A 22600-nucleotide genomic window follows, 5' to 3' on the forward strand; every position below is an offset into this window, starting at 1 on the left:
CCCACGTGGAACCCCATCTGCGTTCAACCTGATTCGCTTGTTATGTACCCCAGCGCCTAGTATAGTGCCCAGCGTGGAGTAAGTACTTAATAGATACCGGAAAAAAGAAAAGAAAACGAGGGTCTCTCCGGCACGTGGGGGGGGGGGGGGGTTGGGTCGGTGGGGTTCGGCCGACGGTGGGCCGAGGCTCCCGCTGCCCCCGTCCCCTGCTCGGTCCCGGAGCCCTTTGGGGGTGGGGAGGGGGCGTTGGCGGCCCCTTCCCGCAGCCGCCATTTCGCCCCTCGAGGCCGATGGGCCCCTGAGCCCCCGAGCCGGGGAAACTGAGCCCGCGGGGGCCGAGGGCAGCGGGCCTCGCCTCTAGGTGGACGGGGCGGGGGTACGGGGGGCGTATGGGGGGGAGGGGGCACCAATCCGCTCGCCCGCCCGCCCGCCAGCCAACCACCTGTTCTTTTTCTCTCTCTCTCTCTGTCTCCCTCTTTCTTTATTTTTCTTTCTTTCTCCCCGCTGCAGGCCCGGGGCTGGATCGGGACCAGGACCGGGAGAACCAGGAGGAGGAGGAGGAGGAGGAGGGGGCAGGGGCGGGGGCTGCCAACGTCGCCAGCGACTCAAGTTTTGCAACCTGAGCCCTCCCTGCCTGCCTGCCGCCCCTCCCCCTCCTCCTCCTCCTCCTCCTCCTCCTCCTGGTCGTCGTCGTCGTTGTCCCCCGCCGCCGCCGCCGCCGCCTGCTCCTCCTCCTCCTCCTCCTCCTCCTCCTCCGTCCGCGATGGTCCCGGGCAGGCAGCCGGACCCCGCGGGCGCCCTGCCCCGACCCCCGGCCCCTCCGGGACCCGCCCCGAGCCGCCCCCCGCCGCCGCTCCTGCTCCTCCTGCTGCTGCCGCCCCTGCTGCTGCCCCCGCTGCGGCCCCCCGCGGCCCAGGCCATCGTGCCCAGAGTCAGCCTAAGCTTCGGTGAGTCCGGGGGCCGAGGGGAGCCGGGCCGGGGACAAAGGGCGGGAGGGAGCGGGGCCCCGGGGGGAGGGCCGCGCAGGGGGCTCAGCGTCGTTGCCGCCTCCTCGGATTCCCCCCACCCCCCCTCCAAAGGGGCTCCCGGGCGGGGGCACCGCCCGCCGCCCCCCGGCCCCTCCCCATCGACGCCGACCACAGCCTGGTCTGTCAGTCTGTCTGTCCGGCCGGCCGGGACCCCCGAGCCGGGCCCCGTGGGGAGGGGGAGCGGAGGGGGAGGGCCTCGGAAGGGGACCTCGCCGGCCCCCGCCTCGTAAACACCGGGGCGAGTCGTAGCAGGGCCCCGGCAGCCGCGGCTCAGCCCGGCCACGGCCCACCCCGGGTGGCCTGCGGGCCCCTCTGCGCCCCCTCCATTCGGTGGTCCCACCCCCACCCCCTGGCCCGCGGCGAGGGTCCCACCGGCACCTGGAAAGGGCCCCGGGATGCGGGGGCACGGGCGGAGCCGGACAGGAAGGGGTGAGAAAGTTACACAAGTTTGGCCACCCATCCTCCCCTCCTCTCCTCTTCTGCAGCAACCCCACGGCCCCTTTGCCTCTTCTCTCCCTCGCCCCACTAGCCATATGCCACCCAACCGAAGGGTGCGGGTGAAGGGCCCCCCCTCCCCCGCAATAATAACGATAACCGTGGTCCGTGCCAAGCGCTTACTACGGGCCATGCTCCGCACCAAGCACCGGGGTCGATACAACCGTATCGGGTTGGACACAGTCCCCGTCCCACGTTGGGCTCACGGTCTTAATCCCCATTTTCCACACGGGATCACCGAGGCACAAGGAAATGAAGTGACTTGCCCAAGGTCCCCCAGCAGACAAGTGGCAGAGCTGGGATTAGAACCCAGGTCCTTCCGACTCCCAGGCCCCTGCTCTAGCCACTAAGCCCCCGACGCTTCTACTCTCCATCCCACTTCTCCGCCCCCAGCAAACCCCTCCTGGGCAGGAAAGTGTGAATAATAGTAGTAGTAATAGAATTCATTACTCCCTTTCTGCGTGCAGACCACTGTGCTAAGCATTGGGAGGGACTACCCGGATGGGAATTAGACACGGTCCCTGTCCCTCATGGGGCTCACAATCTAAACGTAATAACGTGTCGCCTGAAGCTCGAATTCACCAGAAAACCAGCGCCCCCTCCCCCCCAACACCAGGAGGTAGAGAAGCAGCATGGCTCAATGGAAAGAGCACCGGCTGTGGAGTCAGAGGTCATGGGTTCAAATCCTGGCACCACCAGTTGTCAGCTGTGTGACTTTGGGAAAGTTACTTCACTTCTCTGGGCCTCAGTTACCTCATCTGGAAAATGGGGATGAAGACTGGGGCAACCTGATCACCTTATAACTTCCCCAGTGCTTAGAACAGTGCTTTGCACATAGTAAGCGCTTAATAAATGCCATTATTATTATTATCATTATTGTATCACCCACTGTCCTCCTCCCCCACCCCCAGAACACCCATCTAGGCAGTTGCCCACACCCACCCTCAGTACCAGAAAATATCTGGCTGGCAGGTGGAGGGAGACCGCCAGGGCCTTTATTTTGTTGTGCCCCCGGGGAGAGTCCAGTCCAATGTGGAATCACAGAAAGTCCCCAGCCTAAGGGTGGGACCCCTGGGTCCCACTTGGGGGCTCGCCCATGCCTTCCCTGACCTGGATAATAATTATACAAAGAATCATCAATCTATCAATCAATCATATTTATCGGGCGTTTACTTTGTGCAGAGCACTGTACCAAGCGCCTGGGAGAGTATGGGACAACAGAGTCGGTAGGCACATTCCCTTCCCCCAGCGAGCTTGGTGTCTGGTAAGTGCTTACTCTGGGCCAAGCCCTGAGGTAGAAACAAAACATCCGGACGCCAGCTCAAGCTACCGTCAGCTTGGAAAACTGGATATACCAAATGGGCCGTGGGGGGCCGGAGGAGGAGGAGGAGGAGGAAGAGGAGGAGGTTGGTGCAGGGGGGTCGATACTTGTGAATGGATGAGACGATGTTTGTGAAACTCCACGATGAAAGGAGCACTCTGAGCTCTAGAACGGTCTGTGTCATTATTCCTGAGGTTTACAGGGACCCGACCTGGCCCACCTCCACAGGTGGCTTGTGAGCACATGTTTATGGGCGATGGAATATGACCTCTCCGGCCCTTTACGCTCTGCCCAGCCCACGCCAACCTCTCCCGCTCCTGTCGGCTCCCGCCTCCCCCCTGCCCCCGGGGGACTCCCGTGCCCAGGCCGTTGTGCCCGTGCATCCTGGCCCCTCGCTAGGTGGGCACCTGACTAGGCAAGTGCCTCCCCGGGCCCGTTCCCTTCCACCCCGGCCCACCCCGTCGGCCTCTGCCAGAGCGGCCGAGAGGCCCTGGGGGGCGGCCCCGGGAGGGAGGGCTACCCTGGCGACGGAACCAGCTTCCGCCTGGAGCACTGCCCACAGCCGTTTCCTGCTCCATCTCCGGGGCCTTGTTAGCTGCCCCTGGCACCAGGCCTGTCCCGGGGGCCCACGGCTGACCGGGGGATGCTTAGCATTGGGAGCGTCTCCCTCCAAGAACGAGGCCCCAGGGAACGCTGCCGGTGAGGGGCCCTCCGCCTCGCCCCCGGTCCTGAGGGCCCTCCCCGAAGGCCCGGAGGGGTGTTTGTGGCGGGGTGTGTGGAGGGGAATCAGAGCATCCATCTCCACGGAGCTCCCAGGGCAGTTCCCCCGGCATGGGTCTGGAGTTGCCCGGTGTCCTCTGTGATCTTTTTTTTAAGGGTATCTGTTTAAGCATTTACTAAGTGCCAGGCACGATACTAAGTGCTGGGGTAATAATAATTTGGTATTTGTTAAGCGCTTACTATGTGCCAAGCACTGTTCTAAGCCCCGGGGTAGATACAGAGTAATCAGGTTGTCCCACATAGGGCTCACAGGCTTCATCCCCATTTTACAGATGAGGAAACTGAGGCACAGAGAAGTGAAGTGACTTGCCCAAAGTCACACAGCTGATAAGTGGTGGAGCCGGGATTAGAACCCAGGACCTCTGACTCCCAAGCCCACGCTCTTTCCACTGAGCCACGTACAGGCTACTCAGGTCGGATATGGTCCCTGTCCCGCATGGGAGTCATATCCCCATTTTACAGATGAGGGAACTGAGGCACAGAAAAGAGAAGTTACTTGCCCAAGGATATACAGCAGACAATCCTCTAGACCGTAAACTCGTTGTGGTTGAGGATTGTGTCTTTTAGAGTGTTAGATTGTCCTCTTCCAAGTGCTTAGTACAGTGTTCTGCACACAGGAAGCACTCAATAAATACGATTGACTGACCGACAAGTGGCAGAGCTGGGATCGCACCTCAGGTCCTTCTGACTCCCAGGCCCATGCTCTAGCCATTAGGCCACACTGCTTCTGAGGTGGGGCTTCCTGGTAAACGCCCCCCCCACCCCCACCCCGCCATCCCCCAGGAGACACACAGATGTTCCCGCTTAGTTGGGACTCTGTTGCTGGGGGCGGGTGGGGGTAGTGGAACAGGATGGGGGGGTGGCGGGGAAGCGGAGGGGACACAGCTCCTACGGTTCAGCCGACAAGGAGAGGTCGCAGCCAGGGAAGAGATTATCCCCTGAGAGTGGAAATACTTCCAGGAATTGTTGGGACTTTTGGTCCCGTTTCATTGGAAACGGCATTTTCCTTGAGTCGGCAAACCTCTAGTTCCAGGAACTACCGTTTCCAGCCACAGACCGGAGCTGGGATCGGTGTCACGGCCCGGCCCGGCCCAGCCCAGCCATCGGGTGCTGTCAGAGCAGGTCCCACCGTGGAAAAAAACATGCTTTTTTGGCCCCAAACTACCTTTCTGGGGCCCCAGGCCTCCGGCAGGACCAAACAGGGAAGGGAAGGAGCGGATGACTCTGTCAGGTTCCCACTGGTGCCATTCCAGGCAGACTCGGGGGGAGGAGGGGGACACGTCTCTTCCGCTGAGTGGCTGTGGCCCCTTTGGGCAGTCCTCCCCCTGTACTCCCCAAGTTCCCTATTCCTGAAGGGAAGCAGCCTGGCCTAGTGGAAAGAACACGGGTCTGGGAGTCAGAAGGACCTGGGATCTCATCCCAGCCCAGTCATGTGCCTGTTGTGTGACCTTGGGTAAGTCACTTCACCTCTCTGTGCTTCAGTTCCTACATCTGCCAAACGGGGATTCAATCCCTGTGGTCCCTCCTACTTAGACCGTGAGCCCCATGAGGGACCTGATGATCTGGTTTCTACCCCAGTGCTTAGTACGGCGGTTGGCGCGTAAAGAAGACCACAGCTGTTATTATTATTACTACTACTACTACTAGTAATAATAATAATGGTATTTGTTAATAATAATAATAAACGGCATGGCCTAGTGGAAAGACCACAGCCTGGGAGTCAGAAGGACCTGGGTTCTTGTTCCGACTCTGCAACTTGCCTGCTGAGTGAGTGTGGGCAATTCACGTAAATTTGCCGTGCCTCGGTGACCTCAACTGTAAAAAGGGAATTAAGACTGTGAACCCCATGTGGGACAGGGACGGTGTCCAGGCTGATTAGCGTGTATCTACCTCAGCACTCTGAACAGTGCTCGACACATCATCATCACCATAACCAGTAGACGATGGAGGGAGAGATATAATAATAATAATAATAATAATAATAATAATAATAATAATAATGGGATTTATTAACCGCTTACTATATAATAATAGTAATGATGGCATTTATTAAGCGCTTACTATGTGCAAAGCACTGTTCTAAGTGCTGGGGAGGTTACAAGGTGATCAGGTTGTCCCCCTGGGGGGCTCACAGTCTTAATCCCCATTTTACACATGAGGTCACTGAGGCACAGAGAAGTGAAGTGACTTGCCCAAAGTGACTTAGATCTGTCCGAGGCTGAATCTATATCTGTGGCTGGGAGCTCACTCATTCACTCATTCATTCAGCGTGGCTCAGTGGAAAGAGCACGAGCTTTGGAGTCAGTGGTCCTGGGTTCAAATTCCGGCTCCGCCAATTGTCAGCTGTGTGACTTTGGGCAAGTCACTTAACTTCTTTGTGCCTCAGTTACCTCATCTGTAAAATGGGGTTTGACTGTGAGCCCACTGTGGGACAACCTGATCACCTTGTATCCCCCAGCGCTTAGAACAGTGCTTTGCACATAGTAAGCGCTCAATAAATGCCATCATTATTATTATTATCATTATTCAATCATATTTATTGAGCGCTTATGGTGTGCAAAGCTCTGTACTAAGCGCCTGGGAGAGCTCCCAGCTCCCTCCCGAGAACATGTGCATCTCCAAGGGGTCGCTCTGGTTTTGTGTTGAAGGTGGGACTCCTGGCCCAGGGCAGAGAGACAGACCAGTAGCCCCCCAAGAGAGCTCTGCAGGAAGGTTTGCCCCAGGTCTACCTTCACTTCTCCATCCTAAATCTACCCTTTCGCCCTGTCCTCAACTGCACACTGCCCTATGCCTGGATTTGGAGATGTCGTTCCGACTCAAGTCGTACAGTCAGTTGTATTTATTGAGTGCTTACTGGGTGCAGAGCACTGTACTAAGTGCTTGGGAGAGTACAGTACAACAATGTAACAGACACATTACCTGCCCACGGCTAGCTCACTGTCTAGAGGGGGAGACAGGCATTCTTTAATAGAAATAAATAAATGGCGACTTGGGCATCCAGTGCTGTGGGGCTGGGAGCGGGGATGAATAATGGGGTCAAGTCAGGGCATCGCAGAAGAAAGTGGGAGAAGAGGAAAGGAGGGCTTAGTTGGGGAAGGCGTGTAGGAGATGGCCCTTCAGTGAGGCTTTGAAGGTGGGGAGAGTCATTGTCTGTCGGATATGAGGAGGGAGGGCCTTCCAGGCCCGAGGTGGGACGCGGGCAAGAGGTCGGCGGCGAGATGGGCTCCTGTCCCCATTCCTGCTTCCGAGCCCCTTCCCTCCTGCCTTCTCTGCCCAAAGTCCCTGAAAACTACCGTGTGTGTCAGACCCCCGTCTGGGGACTCCCAGCCGTGTGTGCTTGTTAGCCTATGGGACAACCCCCTCCACCCCTTACTTTCCCTCCAGCGACCCGGCACGGACCCACCGTTCAGCCGTGGATCAGTCGATCAATCATCAATCGTATTTACAGAGCGCTTACTATGTTATGTTTGGTTTTGTTGTCTGTCTCCCCCTTCTAGACTGTGAGCCCGTTATTCGATAGGGCCCGTCTCTATATGTTGCCGACTTGGACTTCCCAAGCGCTTAGTACAGTGCTCTGCACACAGTAAGCGCTCAATAAATCCGATTGAATGAATGAATGAATGTGCGCAGGGAACTGTACTAAGTGCTCGGGAGAGTACGATGCTACAATATAACAGACACATTCCCTGCCCACGGTGGGCAGCCTAGAGGGGATCCCTCTAAATGGGGTGTCTGATGCGGAGGGAGGGACTGGGGTCTCGTCCGGTGACGGGCAGGGACTGACCCCTCAGTGGAGCCTTGGAGAGCTGGGGCTCCGCTGGGCAGGGGGAAGGAGAGATACGGGGGCCATGTCTCGTTTGGGTAAAAGCAGCAAGGCCCAGTGGATGGAGCTCAGGCGTGGGAGTCAGGAGGACCTGGGTTCTAATCCCGGCTCGGCGGCTTGTCTGCTGTGTGACCTGTGTGAAGCAAAGTCACTCTGGTTCTCTGTGCTTCCGTCCCCTCATCTGTAAAATGGAGATGAGACTGGGAGCCCCATGTCGGGCAGGGACTGTGTCCAACCTGATTAGTTTGTAACTACCCCAGTGCTTAGTACAGTGCCTGCCACCTAGTATGTGCTTTACAAATACCATTTACAAAAAAAGCTGGAGAGAGTGGGGAGGAGTGATGAGACTTGGGGGAGTGGGAGGTGGGGGCGGAGAGGGCTGGTGGAAGGCTTGCCGTGGCCTTGGCGGCCTCTGGTTATTCCCGAGCCTGAAGGACTAGGGCACCCATGGAGGAACGGAGCGGACGGTGCTGCCCACCGGCGGGATGTGGTTCTGGCCGCTGCCCGGGCCAGCTGGCGATGCCAACTTCCCCGGCTCTCAACGGCTGGACGGGCAGCCAGATGGGAGGCCGGGCTTCCTGGCAAAGAGTCCGGTTTGGTGGCCAGCGGCTCTGCCTTCCAGCCAGGAGACGGCGGAGGAGGTTAGGGGTAGGGGGGCAGTTCCGCCCGACGGCACCGCATCTGCCTCTGACCCACTGTTCCGGTTAATGACCTGGTCCCGGGAGGGGGCCGGCTGGTAGGTCAGGCTGGGGGGCTCCTCAGCCGTGACCCGTGCCAGTGGCCAGGAAGTGACAGGGCCCCGGGTCACACGGACTCATCTCCCCGTGGCCCGGCCCCGGTAGGGGCGGAGGGCGCTGTCGGGCGAGAAAGGTCCGGGATCCAAACCTGCCCCGGTCGGCGGCTGAGTCAGCAATCTGTGTCCCAGGAGGACGTGACTGGAAGGGCGGAAGGGTGTGTGGGCCTCCGCGGGATCCTGGGAAGCCACGGGAGGAGGCCTGAGGAAAAGGGAACTGGAGACAGGGATGGGAAGAGCCAGTCCCCCACCACCATGGCCAAGCCAGAGGAGGGGGATGAGGAGCCGCACCGGAAGGGGCCAGGCCGGAGGAGCCAGGCCTGAATCACCTGGCTCCCCCGCCCCCCCACCCCAACACACACACTTCCCTTGGCCGTCCAGGCTGGCCCCAGCTGAGTCACGGCCCAGGGTGGAGGGAGGAGAGGGAGAGACTCCAGGTGAGGCCGGGAGTAACAGGCGCGTCATTTCCTGCCCAGGGACCACGCCAGTCACTGCAGGAGGGGAAAGGGGTGCTTCGTCAGGGGACCGCCCCACCCCACTTCTGCCCTGGATGACAGTTGGGCCTCGCCGGGCCCTTCCGCTTTCCACATCTCCCCATCTCCTGTGGTGCTGGGGAGCGCTACGGGTTTGAGGGGGCTCCTCCGCCCCCGGCCCAGAACCCGGCATCTAATGACCATGATTTAGGAATTGGCCATCTCTGGGGGTGGGGGTGGGGGGCACTCCCACTCCCCCTTGGAGCAGGTGCTGGGGAAAATCCAAAATTCAGTCCAAGTGGAAAAAGCACGATGACAGTCCTCACCCCGGGCAGCACGACCAGGAAAACGTGGCCTGGCCTCAGGCAGGTTCTGCTCCCGGGAATTCTGGCCAAACCTGGAAATTCTGGCCAAACCCGTCCTCGGTGGGAGTCTGGGAGTCACAGACACACACACACACACACACACAGAGACTCTCTCTCTCTCTCTCTCTTTCTGTCTCTCTCTCTCTCTCTGTCTCTCTCTCTCTCTCTCCCCCTCTCCTCCCCCCACCGCCCCCAACCGGGGCTGCACAGGGACCAAGCCAGTCCCTCAGGAAAAGACACAAAAGCCTGCACCCACATTGTGGCCTGCAAGCACACACATGCTCTACAACACACAGCAACGTTTCTCCTCTTTCAGTCACTGCCACGTCAGGGCTGCAATGTCAGCCACACCATCACAGGGTCAGAAACACAAACACCCACAAGCCCACACTTGCACTGGGGCGCACACACAGACACACACACAACACGCCCAAAACCAACCAAAAAATAACCCCTCGGGTGCCAACCCAAGCCCACTTCTGTGCCTGGGCCCCATCTCACCGTCCGTCCATGCAATTATTCAGACTGGCCTCCGGGATTCAGGCCAGAGCCCCCCAGCCAGGGCAAGCCCAGCTCCACGGGCGGCATTGGAAGCCACCTGGCTTGCCGGGTTTCGGTCAATCAATCAATCCTGTCCAAATGGGTTTGGACAGAATCCTCAGGGTTGGTTTTTTAAAATGGTATTTGTTAAGCACTTACTATGTGCCAGGCACTGTACTAAGCACTGGGGTAGATACAAGGTTGGATACAGTCCCTGACCCACTTGGGGTTTACAGTCGTAATCCCCATTTTACAGATGAGGTAACAGAGGCACAGAGAAGTGAAGTGACTTGCCCGTGGCCCCAAGTGGCGGAGTGGGATTAGAACCCAGCTCTTTCTGACTCTTTCTGACTCTCAGGCTCAGGCTCTTTCCGCTAGGCCACACTGTTTGCCCAGGGATCAGGATCTGGTGACCCCTGTGGGCACCTAGACCCAATTTGTCTTTTCAGTAGCCCCTCTGTCAGGACAAGAAGCCATTTCTCTGGGAGACTAGCAAAGGCCTGGTTGATGTTGCCCCTGGGGCAGCTCATTAACTTTGAGTTGGTTTACAAGGTCGAGTTCATCTACCAAACAGTCAGCAGTATTTACTGAATGTTTATTCTGTGCAGACCACTGTACTCAGCGCTTGGGAGAGAGAACACACCTCTAAGTTATATCGGTTACTCATTTATTCATGATAATGTCTATCTCCACTTAGACCATAAGCTTGTTATGAGCAGGGAACGTGTCTTACCAACTGTTTTATGGTACTCCCCCCAGGTCTTAGTACAGTGCTCTGCACGTAGTAAGCGCTCCATACATTCGATTGATTGAGAGTGGGAGCTGACTTCTCACTTTGGCGTGCAGGGGGTCAGCGGGCTTTGGTTTTCCTGTTCCAATGGTGGGGATATCAGTCAGTCAATCGTATTTATTGAGCACTTACTATGTGCAGAACACTGTACTAAGCGCTTGGGAGAGTACAGTAGAGAAGCAGCGTGGGTCAGTGGAAAGAGCCCGGGCTTTGGAGTCATGGGTCATGGGTTCGAATCCCAGCTCCACCAATTGTCAGCTCTGTGACTTTGGGCAAGTCACTTAACTTCTCTGTGCCTCAGTTACCTCATCTGTAAAATGGGGATTAAGACTGGGAGCTCCCCTTGGGACAACCTGATCACCTTGTAACCTCCCCAGCGCTTGGAACAGTGCTTTGCACATAGTAAGCACTTAATAAACGCCATTATTATTATTATAGAACAATATAACAGACCCATTCCCTTCCCACAAGCTTACAGTCTAGAAGGGGAACATGTCAGCCCTGCCCTCTCCACTCCCCCAACAACCCTGGTTTGTCAGCCTCATCATCAAATGGTATTTATTGAGCCTTACTGTGTGCAGAGCACTGCACTAAGCCCTTGAGAGGACACAGTACAACAGAGTTGGTGACACATTCCCTGTCCTCAGTGGGCTTCCAGCCTGGAGGGGGAGCAAACATATAAGACAAAAAGTAATAATGTACAATATATAGATCTGTACGTAAGTGCCGTGGGGTTGAGAGTGGGGCGAATACCGAATGACCGAAAAACACGGGATCAGTCCTAAGGTTGCCCTGCCCCAGTTGCCCGGCCCACTATATCTCCAGCTAGTCACACCTCGGCCGCGGACTGGACCGGACCGGGCCGGGCGTGGGGAGTCTGGAGCCTAGTGACCCCCAGCTGAACTCCTTGTGCCTGGGAGGACCAGCAAGGACCAGTAACAGAGTAATTAGAGCCCAGCTTGTTAGCGTGGGTGGGGTCAGGGGCAAACTTTCTCCAGGGCGGAGCCTGGGTCCTGGAAGAGCCAGGGAGAAGGAGAAGGAAAATTACCACGGATGTAAGTGGGAGATAAGGCCCTTTTTAAAAAAAGTCTACTTGTTAAGCACTTACTTTATGTCAAGCCCCATTGGTACATGCAAGTTAATTGGGGTGTTCGTAGTCGAAGTAGGAATAGGCGAAGAATCCCCATTTTGCAGCGGAGGAAACTGAAGCTAATCAGGTTGGACACAGACCCTGTCCCACGTGGGGCTCACAGTCTTCATCCCCGTTTTATAGATGAGGGAACTGAGGCACAGAAAAATGAAGCGACTTGAAGTCGCAGAGCAGGCAAGTGACGGAGCCGGAGTTAGAAACCAGGCGTTCTGGAGGCCTGTGCTGTGTCCATGAGGCCTCACTGCTTCTTTGGGACCCGGGAGTCCTGGTCTCTGCCTCAGTCTCCACACTAGACTGCTGAACGGCACAGGGGCTCTGGGATTTCCGAAGCCGTTGCGGTGGGGTGGGAGGCTTTGGCCTCCAGGCCCGGGGTTTAATGGACCGTATCGCCTTCCCAGTGACCCGGAAACACCAGGATATAGCAGAGCAGGAGAGGGCATGGGACCCGGGCTTCGGAAGCCAGGGCAGAAGTCAGTCAGAAATCAGTCAGTCATATTTATTGAGTGCTTACTATGTGCAGAGCTTTGAACTAAGTGCTTGGGAGAGGACGATAAAACATACAACAGACGCATTCCCTATCCACAACAAGCTAATTGTCACCCTATTGCCTACCGGCTGGGGGGGCCACACCGCCAGGTGACGGGGCTCCTCAGTGGGGTCTGCGCCCAGCGGGGAGGGCTGCTGATGGGAGGATGGGGGGCACAGCCGGACACTTGGGGGGCCAACTGCCCCTCCCGCTGCCCTGAGGACCGAGGCTCAGCGCCATACTAATAACTATGGTACTTGTTAAGTGCTTACTATGTGGTGGGCGGAAGTAGTAGGGCCTGGTAGCCTTCTAGACTATGAGCCCCTTGTTGGGTAGGGACCGTCGCTATATGTTGCCAACTTGTACTTCCCAAGCGCTTAGTACAGTGCTCTGCACACAGTAAGCACTCAATAAAGACGACTGAATGAATGAATGAATGAATGGTAGAGAGGACACGGGGTTCTGGATTCCTGTTCTGACTCTGCCTCGGGCCTGCTGGGTGCCCTCTCTGAACCTCAGTCTCTTTGTCTGCAAATGGGCCTCTGCCTACCTTCCGGGGATGAGCAAGCAATAATAGGGGTTAAGTGCTCACTCTTGAGTTAAACACTGGGGAAGATACGAGATAATCGGGTCAGATACAGTCCCTGTCCCACATAGGCTCACAATCACAGTCTTCATCCCCATTTTCCAGATGAGGTCACTGAGGCCCAGAGAAGTGAAGTGACTAGCCCAAGGTCACACAGCAGACATGTGACGGAGCCGGGATTAGAACCCAGGTCCTCCTGACTTCCAGGCCCTTGCCCTATCCACTGAGCCACACTGCTTCCCTATCCCAACCCACACTCATCCACGTACTCATTCGCACACACACACTGGCGCATGGACCCCCTCCCGGGGACTGGGGGGTCCTGGCCGGCTTGTGCCATCCTTGCCCCAACCTTGGGATGGCCTAGTTATTCATTCGTTCATTTATTGAGCACTTACTATGTGTCTTCTACCTGCTGAACCGCTAAGCCAGTCAGTCAGCCAGTCAATCGTGTTGTTGGAGTGCTTTCTTGTGAGCAAAGCCCTGTACTAAGTGCTTGGGAGAGTACAGTATAACAGGTGCATTCCCTGCTCATAACGAGCTCATAATCTAGAGGGGGAGACAAGCATTAATATAAATAAATAAATGAATTACAGCTATGGACGTAAGTGCTGTGGGGCTGGGAGGGGGCACAGATGAAGGGAGTAAGTCAAGGTGATGCAGAAGGGAGTGGGAAGAGAGAAAAAGAGGGCTTGGTCAGGGAAGGCCTCTTGGAGGAGATGGGCCTTCAATAAGGCCTCAATGAGCCTCTTTGGGGCGTGGGGGAGGCCGGACAGTCCCCCCTTATGGCCCCGATCCCCTCCATCCTCCCCACAGGGTCCACGGAGCGGACGGTCAACTGGTTCCAAGCCCCCGGGGTCTCCAACTATACGGCCCTGCTGCTGAGCCAGGATGGGGAGACGCTGTTTGTGGGGGCCCGGGAGGCCCTGTTCGCCCTCAGCCAGAGTGGCAGCTTCCGGCCGGGGGGGCCGCACCGCCAGGTGAGGGGACTTCTCAGCGGGGTCTGCGCCCGGTGGGGAGGGAGGCTGAGCGGAAGACGGGGGCCACAGCCGGGCACGTGGGGGGCAACTGCCCCTCCCGTTGCCCTGAGGACCAAGGCTGAACGCCATACTGATAACTGTGGTATTTGTTAAGCGATTACTATGTGCCACGTGCTGTTCTAAGCGCCAGGGTAGATACAAGTTAATCGGGCTGGACACAGTCCCTGTTCTACATGGTGGGGCTCACAGTCTTCATCCCCATTTTCCAGATAATAATAATATTGGTATTTGTTCAGCACCTACTGTGTGCCAAGCACTGTTCTAAGCACCGGGGTAGATACAGGGTCATCAGGTTGTCCCATGTGGGGCTCACAGTCTTCATTCATGAGGCCCAGAGAAGTTAAGTGACTTGCCCAAGGTCACAGCCGGCAGTTGGCAGAATTCGAACCCACAACCTCTGACCCCCAAGCCCGGGCTCTTTCCACTAAGCCAGATGAGGTTACTGAGGCCCAGAGAAGTGAAGTGACTCGCCCAAGGTCACACAGCAGACATGTGACAGAGCCGGGATTAGAACCCAGGTCCTCCTGGCTCCCAGGCCCGTGCCCTATCCACGGAGCCACACTGCTTCCCTATCCCAACCCACACCCATCCATGTATTCATTCGCACACACACACACGTACACATACACACACGCACGCGCACGGATCCCCTCTTGGGGCCTGGGGGGTCCTGGCCGGCTTGTGCCATCCTTGCCCCGACCTTGGGATGGCCTAGTTATTCATTCGCTCGTTTACTGAGCGCTTACTATGGGCAAAGCACTGTAGTGAGTGCTTGGGAGAGACACAGTCCTTGCCCCCTACGAGCTCAGTCAGTCAGTCAGTCCAATGTATTGAGCACTCACTGCATGCAGAGCACTATACTAAGCACCAGGGAGAGTACAGCGGAACAATCTAACAGACACATTCCCTGCCCACAGCGAGTTTTCAGTCTAGGCTTACGCTGTAGAACAGAAGCAGCCATGGGGCACAGAAGCTTTGCGCCAGCCCCTGACCCTTCCCCTTCCCCTGGGCTGATTCTTCGTGCTCTGTCCTCCCTCCCCTCACCACTCACCGTCCTTCTCCTGTCTGGTCCACAGCTGGTGTGGGGCGCGGACCCCGAGAAGAAACGGCAGTGCGCCTTCAAAGGGAAAGATCCCCAGGTGAGCCGGACCAGGCCGGGCCGGGAGAGGGTCGGACGATAGGCCGAGGCCACGGTTTCTTCCCCGCCGGCCTGTTTCTGGCCTTGGGCCATCTGGGGAGCTGGACCTGCAGGGCGGGGAGGGGCTGAGGGCCCAGGCCGGTAACGTTGTGCCTCTTCCTCCTCCTCCTCCTCCCCTTTCCTCCTGCCAGCGTGATTGCCACAACTACATCAAGATCCTCCTGCCTCTCAACAGCAGCCACCTGTACACCTGCGGCACAGCCGCCTTCAGCCCCGCCTGCGCCTACGTGGTGAGCGAAACAGTCCATCCGCCCGTCCGTTTATCTGTCCATCTGTCTGACCATCCGCCTGCCCAACCGTCAGTCCATCTGTCCATTCTTCCCGTTTACCGAGCCCCTTCCACCTGTGGAGCGCTGGACTAAGCGGAGAGTCCAGTGGGGCCAGTAGGCTCGGCCCCTGCCCTCGAGGAGCACTGAGTGGTTTGCGCTGAGCCATCCCCACCCTCTCACCCCGGTGCCCCGCGGCCTGTGCCGCCGGATGATTGGTAGAGAGAAGACCACAGTCTGCGGCTACAGAATGGAAACCAAACCGCGGGCCTCTCATGCGTTTGCTGACCCACCGCTGAGTTTGAGCCTCAATAAAGAATTTTAGGGGGGTGGTTGAGGGGGAGAGCGGGGGTGGTCTTCACTTACCAAGACTTTGGAATTCCTGGACAACTACTGAATTATATCCAGTCATACACATCGATGCATAGAAACATGAAAATAATAATAATGACGGCATTTGTTTAGCGCTTACTATGTGCGAAGCACTGTTCTGAGCGCTGGGGGGGATACAAGATGATCAGGTTGTCCCACATGGGGCTCACAGTCTTAATCCCCATTTTACAGATGAGGTAACTGAGGCTCGGAGAAGTGAAGTGACTTGCCCAAGGTCACAGTGCAGACGTGTGGTGGAGCCGGGATTAGAACCCATGACCTCTGGCTCCCAAGCCCGTGCTCTTTCCACTGAGTCACGCTGCCACGATCAGACACACTTAGGCACACCAGGCAAAGACACCCAAACACACCCATATCCACACTCTCATTCCCAACGCCATCAACAGACACAAGGTGATGTACCCCCGACACCATCCACACACACACACACACACACACGCGCACCCTCAGCTACACTCATTGACATGCCCACACAACTTGCTCCCGCCCTAGAGTTGCCGGCTCTGCCCGTCCCCGTTCACCACCACCCCCCGGGTTGCGGTTCCTGCCCTCAAGGCACTTGACCGAGCCTCCTTCTCTTCCCAGAACCTGCAGAACTTCAGCCTGGAGCAGGACGGAAAGGGGCAAGTGTTGCTGGAGGACGGGAAAGGACGTTGCCCCTTTGATCCCGAGTACAAATCCACAGCCCTCATGGTCGGTGAGTTACGGGGCCACCAACAAGGGCTCCGGGTAAAATGAGCCGAGAACAGCCGGTGGGGACGGGGGACGGCCGTGGGGCACCCCGGGCCCGGGGGACGGGAGGGGAGACCCCAGCGTCGGGCCAGGGGGCCGTTTCCAGAGCACTGAGGGGGCCGGGGAAGGAGCGGGGCCTCTCCAGGGCCGTTCCCATGGGAATGTTTCTCTTGGCAGACGGCGAACTTTACGCCGGAACAGTCAGTAACTTCCAGGGCAACGAGCCAACCATCTCCCGGAGCCAGGGGTCCCGTTTGGCCCTCAAGACCGAGAACTCCCTCAATTGGCTACAAGGTGCGAATGGTCGCCGGCCCCCCGGGGTCGCCCCTTAGAGGGGGGCCGGTGGGAGGTGGGGGGGTTGGGGGAGGCTGACTGGGGCAGCCAAGGCCGGGGGCTAGAGCCCGGGGCTGGGAGTCAGAAGGACGTGGGCGCCGATCCCGGCTCTGTCACCTGTCTGCCGTGTGACCTTGGGCAAGTCACTTCACTCCTCTGGGCCATTGTAAAATGGGGATTAAGAGTGTGAGCCCATGTGGGATGTGAACTGTGTCCGACTTGTATCCGTCCCCGAGCTGAGTACAATGCTTGATACTTAGTAAGTGCTTAACAAATACCAAAAAAAAAAAAAAGTGGAGAACTGAAACAATGCTCTCTGGGATAGAGCCCATCTACCAGAAGAGGTCAAAGGGTGCCCCTTGGTCTCGTCTAACGTAGCCAGCGATCTGGGGTGTTCGCTCAGGAACTGGGGCCAAACACCCCAAGAACCGCCCGAGGTTGGTTGGAAGGTTCTCCCCATCGATCGTATTTATTGTGCGCTTACTGTGAGCAGTGCCCTGTACTGAGCGCTTGGGAGAGTACGATAAGACAGAGTGGATAGACCCATTCTCAACTTTTCGGTCCAGATAGCGGGTAAGCAGCCCCGATCTGGCTGGGTTTCTGTGGGTGAGATGCCCGGGCAGGGAGGTCGCCTCCTCCCTCATCTGGGGCCCCGAGACCGGCCCTGAGAGCCATCCTCCCCCTCCCGTCCACACCTTCCCCACAGACCCGGCCTTCGTGGGCTCGGCCTACATCCCCGAGAGCCTGGGCCCCGCCCAGGGCGACGACGACAAGGTCTACTTCTTCTTCAGCGAGACGGGCAAGGAGTTCGACTTCTTCGAGAACACCATCGTGGCCCGCGTCGCTCGGGTCTGCAAGGTGAGGGCCCCCAGGTGTGGCGGGATTGGGGGCGCCGCCGGAGAGCACGAGGCGGGAGGCCCCGAGGTTGGGCCCGGGACCCCCCCAGGAAGAGATGGATCCGGGGGGGCCCGTCGGCTCCCAGCTGGGCCGGCTCTGAAGCGGGGTCGGTGCGGGGAGAGTCCCCACGGAAGAGGGGGGGTTCGTCGGGGGGCTGCCCCTGGCCGGGGACCCACTGGCCGGCCGACCCTCCCCTCCACAGGGATCCAGGGGGACGACTCCACCCACTCAGTCGAACAGTCAGTCGTATTTATTGCGCGCTTACCACGTGCAGGGCACTGTATGAAGCGTTGAGTACTAAGTACTTGGAAAAATACAATGCCCCGTGGCCCCACCAGGGCCCCGCCCCCGAGGACCGGCCCCTTCCCCGCCAGATGTGCCCAGCCCCCTCCCCCCAGCCTCCTGCCCAGCCCAGTGTAACCCCTTGGTTGCATCAGGGTGACCTGGGCGGCGAGCGTGTGCTGCAGCGGCGCTGGACGTCCTTCCTGAAGGCCCAGCTGCTCTGCTCGCGGCCGGACGACGGCTTCCCCTTCAACGTGCTGCAGGACGTCTTTGTGCTCAGCCCCGGGCCGCAGGACTGGCGTCACACCCTCTTCTACGGCGTCTTCACCAGCCAGTGGTGAGCCTCGGTGCCCGGCGGAGCCGGGCTGGTGGGGAAGCGGGGGGCCGAGGGGGGGCCCGGCCGCTCTGACCCCGACCCGTCCCGGCTTTCAGGCACCACGGGGCAGCGGGGGGGCTCGGCCGTGTGCGTGTTCGGCATGCAGGACGTGCAGCGCGCCTTCAGCGGCCTGTACAAGGAGGTGAACCGAGAGACCCAGCAGTGGTACACCGTGGTCAACCCCGTCCCGACCCCCCGGCCTGGAGCCGTGAGTACCCCTCTTCCCCTCCTCCCGCACCCAGCCAGCTTCGCTCGGGGCCCGGTGCCGAGTGGCGGGGGACGGGGACGGCCTCCCCTCGGAGCCGGTGTCCCCGGCTGTGACCTGGGACCACCCACACGATAATAACGATAATAGTAATTGTGGTATTCGTTAAGCGCATACTATGGGCCAAGCCCCATTTTGAGTGCCGGGGCAGATACCAGCTGATCTGGTTGGACACAGACCACGTCCCACAGAAGGCTCACGGTCTGAATCCCCATTTTACAGATGAGGGAACTGAGGCAGAGGAGTCGTGACTTCCCCAAGGTCGCACAGCAGACAAGTGGCGGAGTTGGGATTAGGACCGTTGATCTTTCCACTAGGCCGTGCTGCTTTGCTTAGGCACTGTGGGGAACGGGGAGTCCAGTCTCATTTGGGAGAAGGGCTTGGCTGGGAGGAATGGGGGTGAGTCCCAGCCTGCCCCATCTTGGCGGGGTGGAGGTGGGGGAGAGGGGAGAGAAAGAGAGTGTGTTTGTACACACGTCTGTAGAATCCCGGGGGACCGTCGGAGGTCATCAAGTTCATCCTCCTGCCTCTGGGCAGAACTCCCCAACTTCCGCCTTCCCCCGGGGTCCAAGGGGCTGCCCGGCCCCTGACGCCCTCCAACCCTCTCTTCCCTCCAGTGCATCACGGACAGCGCCCGGGACAAGAAAATCAACTCTTCGCTGCAGCTGCCCGACCGGGTCCTTCACTTCCTCAAGGATCACTTCCTCATGGACGCGCCGGTGCGCAGCACCCCGCTCCTGCTGCAGGGCCGGGCCCGCTACCAGCGCCTCGCCGTCCACCGGCTCCGTGGCCCGCGCCACGCCTACGACGTCATCTTCCTGGGCACCGGTGCGTCCCCCGGGAGGCGGGCCGTGCGCTTGCCTGCGCGTATCCGCGGCTGCACGTACGCGTGCGGGCACGGACGCGGGGTCGGGGAAGCCCCAGGCTGAGTCTCCCACTGCCCCCCAGATGACGGTCGGCTGCACAAGGCCGTGAGCGTGCGGCAGAAGGCGCACATCATCGAGGAGATTCGGCTCTTCCCCGCCGGGCACCCGGTGCAGAGCCTGCTTCTGGACCCCCACAGGGTGAGCATGGCGAAACCACGGGGTGTGGGTGGTACCAGAGGGGAGGAGGAGGAAGAGGAGGGGAAGGAGGAGGAAATGTGTCCACCAACTCTCTATTATCTTGTTATACCATCCTCTCTAAACTGCTCTGCAGACAGTAAGTGCTCAGTAAATAGTTGTTTGATGGAGGGGATGAAGGAGGAGGGAATGGAGGAATATGAAGGGCGACGAGGAGATGGAGGAGGAGCAAATGGAAGAAGAGGTGGAAGAAATGATGGAGAAGAAAGAGGAGGAGGAAATGGAGCAGAAGAAGGAGGAGGAAACGTGTCTACCAACTCTATTGTTATACTGTCCTCTCCAAAGTGTTTAGTATAGTGCTCTGCAGACAGTAAGTGCTCAATAAATAGCTGTTTGATGGAGGAGATGAAAGAGGAGGGAATGGAGGAAGATGAAGGGCAACGAGGCGATGGAGGAGGAAATAGAAGAGGAGGAGGAAGACATGATGGAGGAGATGGAGGGAGAAATGGAAGAGGAGATGAAGAGGAGAAAGGAGGAAGAAATGGAGGAGGAGATGGATGGGAGGAGAAAGGAGAAGGAAAAGGGTCTCTGGGCTCCAGGATCCCCGCCGGCTGGGGCCCGTGGAAGTCCTGGCTGGCCCCTCGCAGCCTCTCACCCGCCCTCCCCGCACCCCCCCAATGCAGGGCCTGCTGTACGCCGCCTCGTACTCGGCCGTAGCCCAGGTGCCCCTGGCCAACTGCAGCCTGTACCGGAGCTGCGGCCAGTGCGTCCTGTCCCGGGACCCTTACTGCGCCTGGACCGGCTCCGGCTGCCAGGACGTCACCACCTTCCGGCCCGACCAGGACCACCGGTGAGGGTTGGCCACCCCCCGCCCCCCCCGCCCCCCACCCCCGTGACCCGCTTGCTCCTCCCCAGCGGCCGGGAGCCGGGGGGCTTCGCGGCAAGGAGCTGGTTCCGTCCCGGCGCTCGGTGAGGGATGGGGAGGAGGCCGGCTCCTGCCCTTGTCCCATCGTCCACCTGCCCCCCACCCCCTCCTGGCCCCCTCTCGCTCCCTCTGGCCTCAGCCAGGCCCTCCCAGTGGGCCCCGGGGCGGCAGGGAGGGGCGAGGTGATGGGCCCCACGGTCCCCTTTGGCCCCGATCCCACCTTCGGAACCCCACCCGCCGACCAGCCCCCTCTCTCGCTCCCGCTAGGCCCTGGATCCAGGACATCGAAGGCGCGGACACCAAACGCCTCTGCGGAAGCTCCACCCCCAGCCCCAGGGCCTACGCCCCGGCCGGTAAGGACACTGGTCCCGCCTAGGTGGGGGTGGGGGGGGGGTTGGGTCAGTCAGATGCCATTGCGGGGGGCCATTCCTGCCTCCCCCATGGAAGCCAAGCCGGGGCAGGGGGAACGGGGCAGGCCCCGGCCCACCGGTGACCCCAGCCCGGGCGTCTCTCCTGGCAGGTGAGGCCCCGTGCCAGCAGATCCTGCTCCGGCCCAACACGGTCAACACCCTGCCCTGCCCGCTGCTCTCCAACCTGGCCTCCCGGCACTGGCTCCGCAACGGGGCCCCTGTCAACGCCTCGGCCTCCTCCCGCGTGCTGCCCAGCGGAGACCTGCTCCTGGTGGGCGGCCTCGAGGGGCGGGGTACCTTCGAGTGCTGGTCCCTGGAGGAGGGCTTCCGACAGCTGGCGGCCAGCTACTGCGTGGGGGCGGAGGGGCCCGGGGAGAGGGAGGAAGAGGAGGAAGCCGAGGAAGAGAAGGAGACCTTGGCGGCGGCGGCGGCGGCGGCGGTGGAGGTGGCGGCCGTCATCCCGGACGTGATCAGCACCTCGCGGGTCAGCTCACCGGTCGGCGGCCAGGCGGGCCGGCTCCCCGACAAGACGTACTGGAACGAGTTCCTGGTGATGTGCGTGCTCTTCGTCTCGGCCATCATGCTCCTGTCCCTCTTCTTGCTCTACCGGCACCGTGACGGCATGAAGGTCTTCCTCAAGCAGGGCGAGTGTGCCAGCGTGCACCCCCGGCCCCGGCCCCCGCTCCCGCCCGAGGCCCGGCCCCTCAACGGCGGGGGCCCACCCAGCTCCCCACCCGGCGACCTCCGGGGCTACCAGGCCCTGGCCGACAGCGCCCCGCCGCCCCGGGCCTTCGCCGCGTCTGAGAAGCGGCCCCTCGGCGTCCAGGACAGCTTCGTGGAGGTGTCGCCCGCCTGCCCGCGGCCCCGGGTGCGGCTGGGCTCGGAGATCCGGGACTCGGTGGTCTGAGCGCCGCCCCCGCCCGGAGCCGGGTTCCCACGACGGCGAAGGCCGCCCGCCCCCGTCAGAGGCCGGACCGAGGCCCGCCCCGCGGCCCCAGAAGGCAGGACGGGCCCCCGCCCGGAGGAGCCGCCGCCCACAGACAGCTGTGACCGGGGGATCCCCCTCATCCGGCCAAGCGTCGGCACTGCAAAGACAGGGGTCCCTCAAACGGAGCCTGGGCCCTCTCCAGCCTCTTTCTAAAAAACTGATTTGAGAATGTGAATCGAGATAGGAGCTCCTCCGCCCCCAGCCCCTCATTCTCCAGGGGCAGACCAAGGGGCCAGACCAGCGTGGCAGGGAGGTGGGGACGACAACACGTCGGGGCCCCCTGCGACCCCCCCGGTCTGAGGGCAAAAGAGCCCCCCGGCCTGGAAGCCCCACCGGAGGGGACGGGCCAGGGCCTGGGCCCACCCCCACCTTCTCCGGTCTCTCCTTCCTTCCCCTGCTGCCTCCTGAGACGGCGGGTCCTGTGCCCCCAGTCCCCGGGGACCCTCAAAACCGAGCAAGTGACTGATAGCATCTGACTGCCTGGATGGAACTCTTTTGGGTTCTCCACATCCACTAACTCTCCAAGGCTCCCCCCGCCCCCCCCCGCCCCGGACAACCCCCACCCTGCCCGGCTCAGGGCCCCCGTCCTGGACGCACTGACACTGCTCGCTGGGGACTCGATGCCCTGAGTTTTTCTACGTTTGTTTTTTTTATAACATGCACTTTACTCTTTTTTTTTTTTTTTTTTAAATAAAAGTTTGAATCTGAGGCAGTTTAGTCCCCGTCACCCCCGTCTGGCCCCGGCGACCTGCCCGCCCACCCAA

General features: G+C 59.7%; 1 protein-coding gene across 1 annotated transcript; it reads left to right on the forward strand.

The window, feature by feature from the left end:
- Nucleotides 1-763: 763 nt before the first annotated feature.
- SEMA4B (semaphorin 4B) lies at nucleotides 764-22397 on the forward strand. Its single transcript, XM_038767014.1, is given in 14 exon segments — nucleotides 764-947; nucleotides 13487-13650; nucleotides 14787-14849; nucleotides 15040-15138; nucleotides 16153-16264; nucleotides 16477-16593; nucleotides 17339-17490; nucleotides 17967-18152; nucleotides 18258-18395; nucleotides 19070-19280; nucleotides 19401-19516; nucleotides 20197-20363; nucleotides 20706-20791; nucleotides 20959-22397. Coding segments are annotated over 14 exon segments (2592 nt in total). The 3' UTR covers nucleotides 21756-22397.
- The last annotated feature ends 203 nt before the right edge of the window (nucleotides 22398-22600 follow it).

This window comes from Tachyglossus aculeatus, chromosome 26 (genome assembly GCF_015852505.1).
Source record: "Tachyglossus aculeatus isolate mTacAcu1 chromosome 26, mTacAcu1.pri, whole genome shotgun sequence".
Lineage (NCBI taxonomy): Eukaryota > Metazoa > Chordata > Mammalia > Monotremata > Tachyglossidae > Tachyglossus > Tachyglossus aculeatus.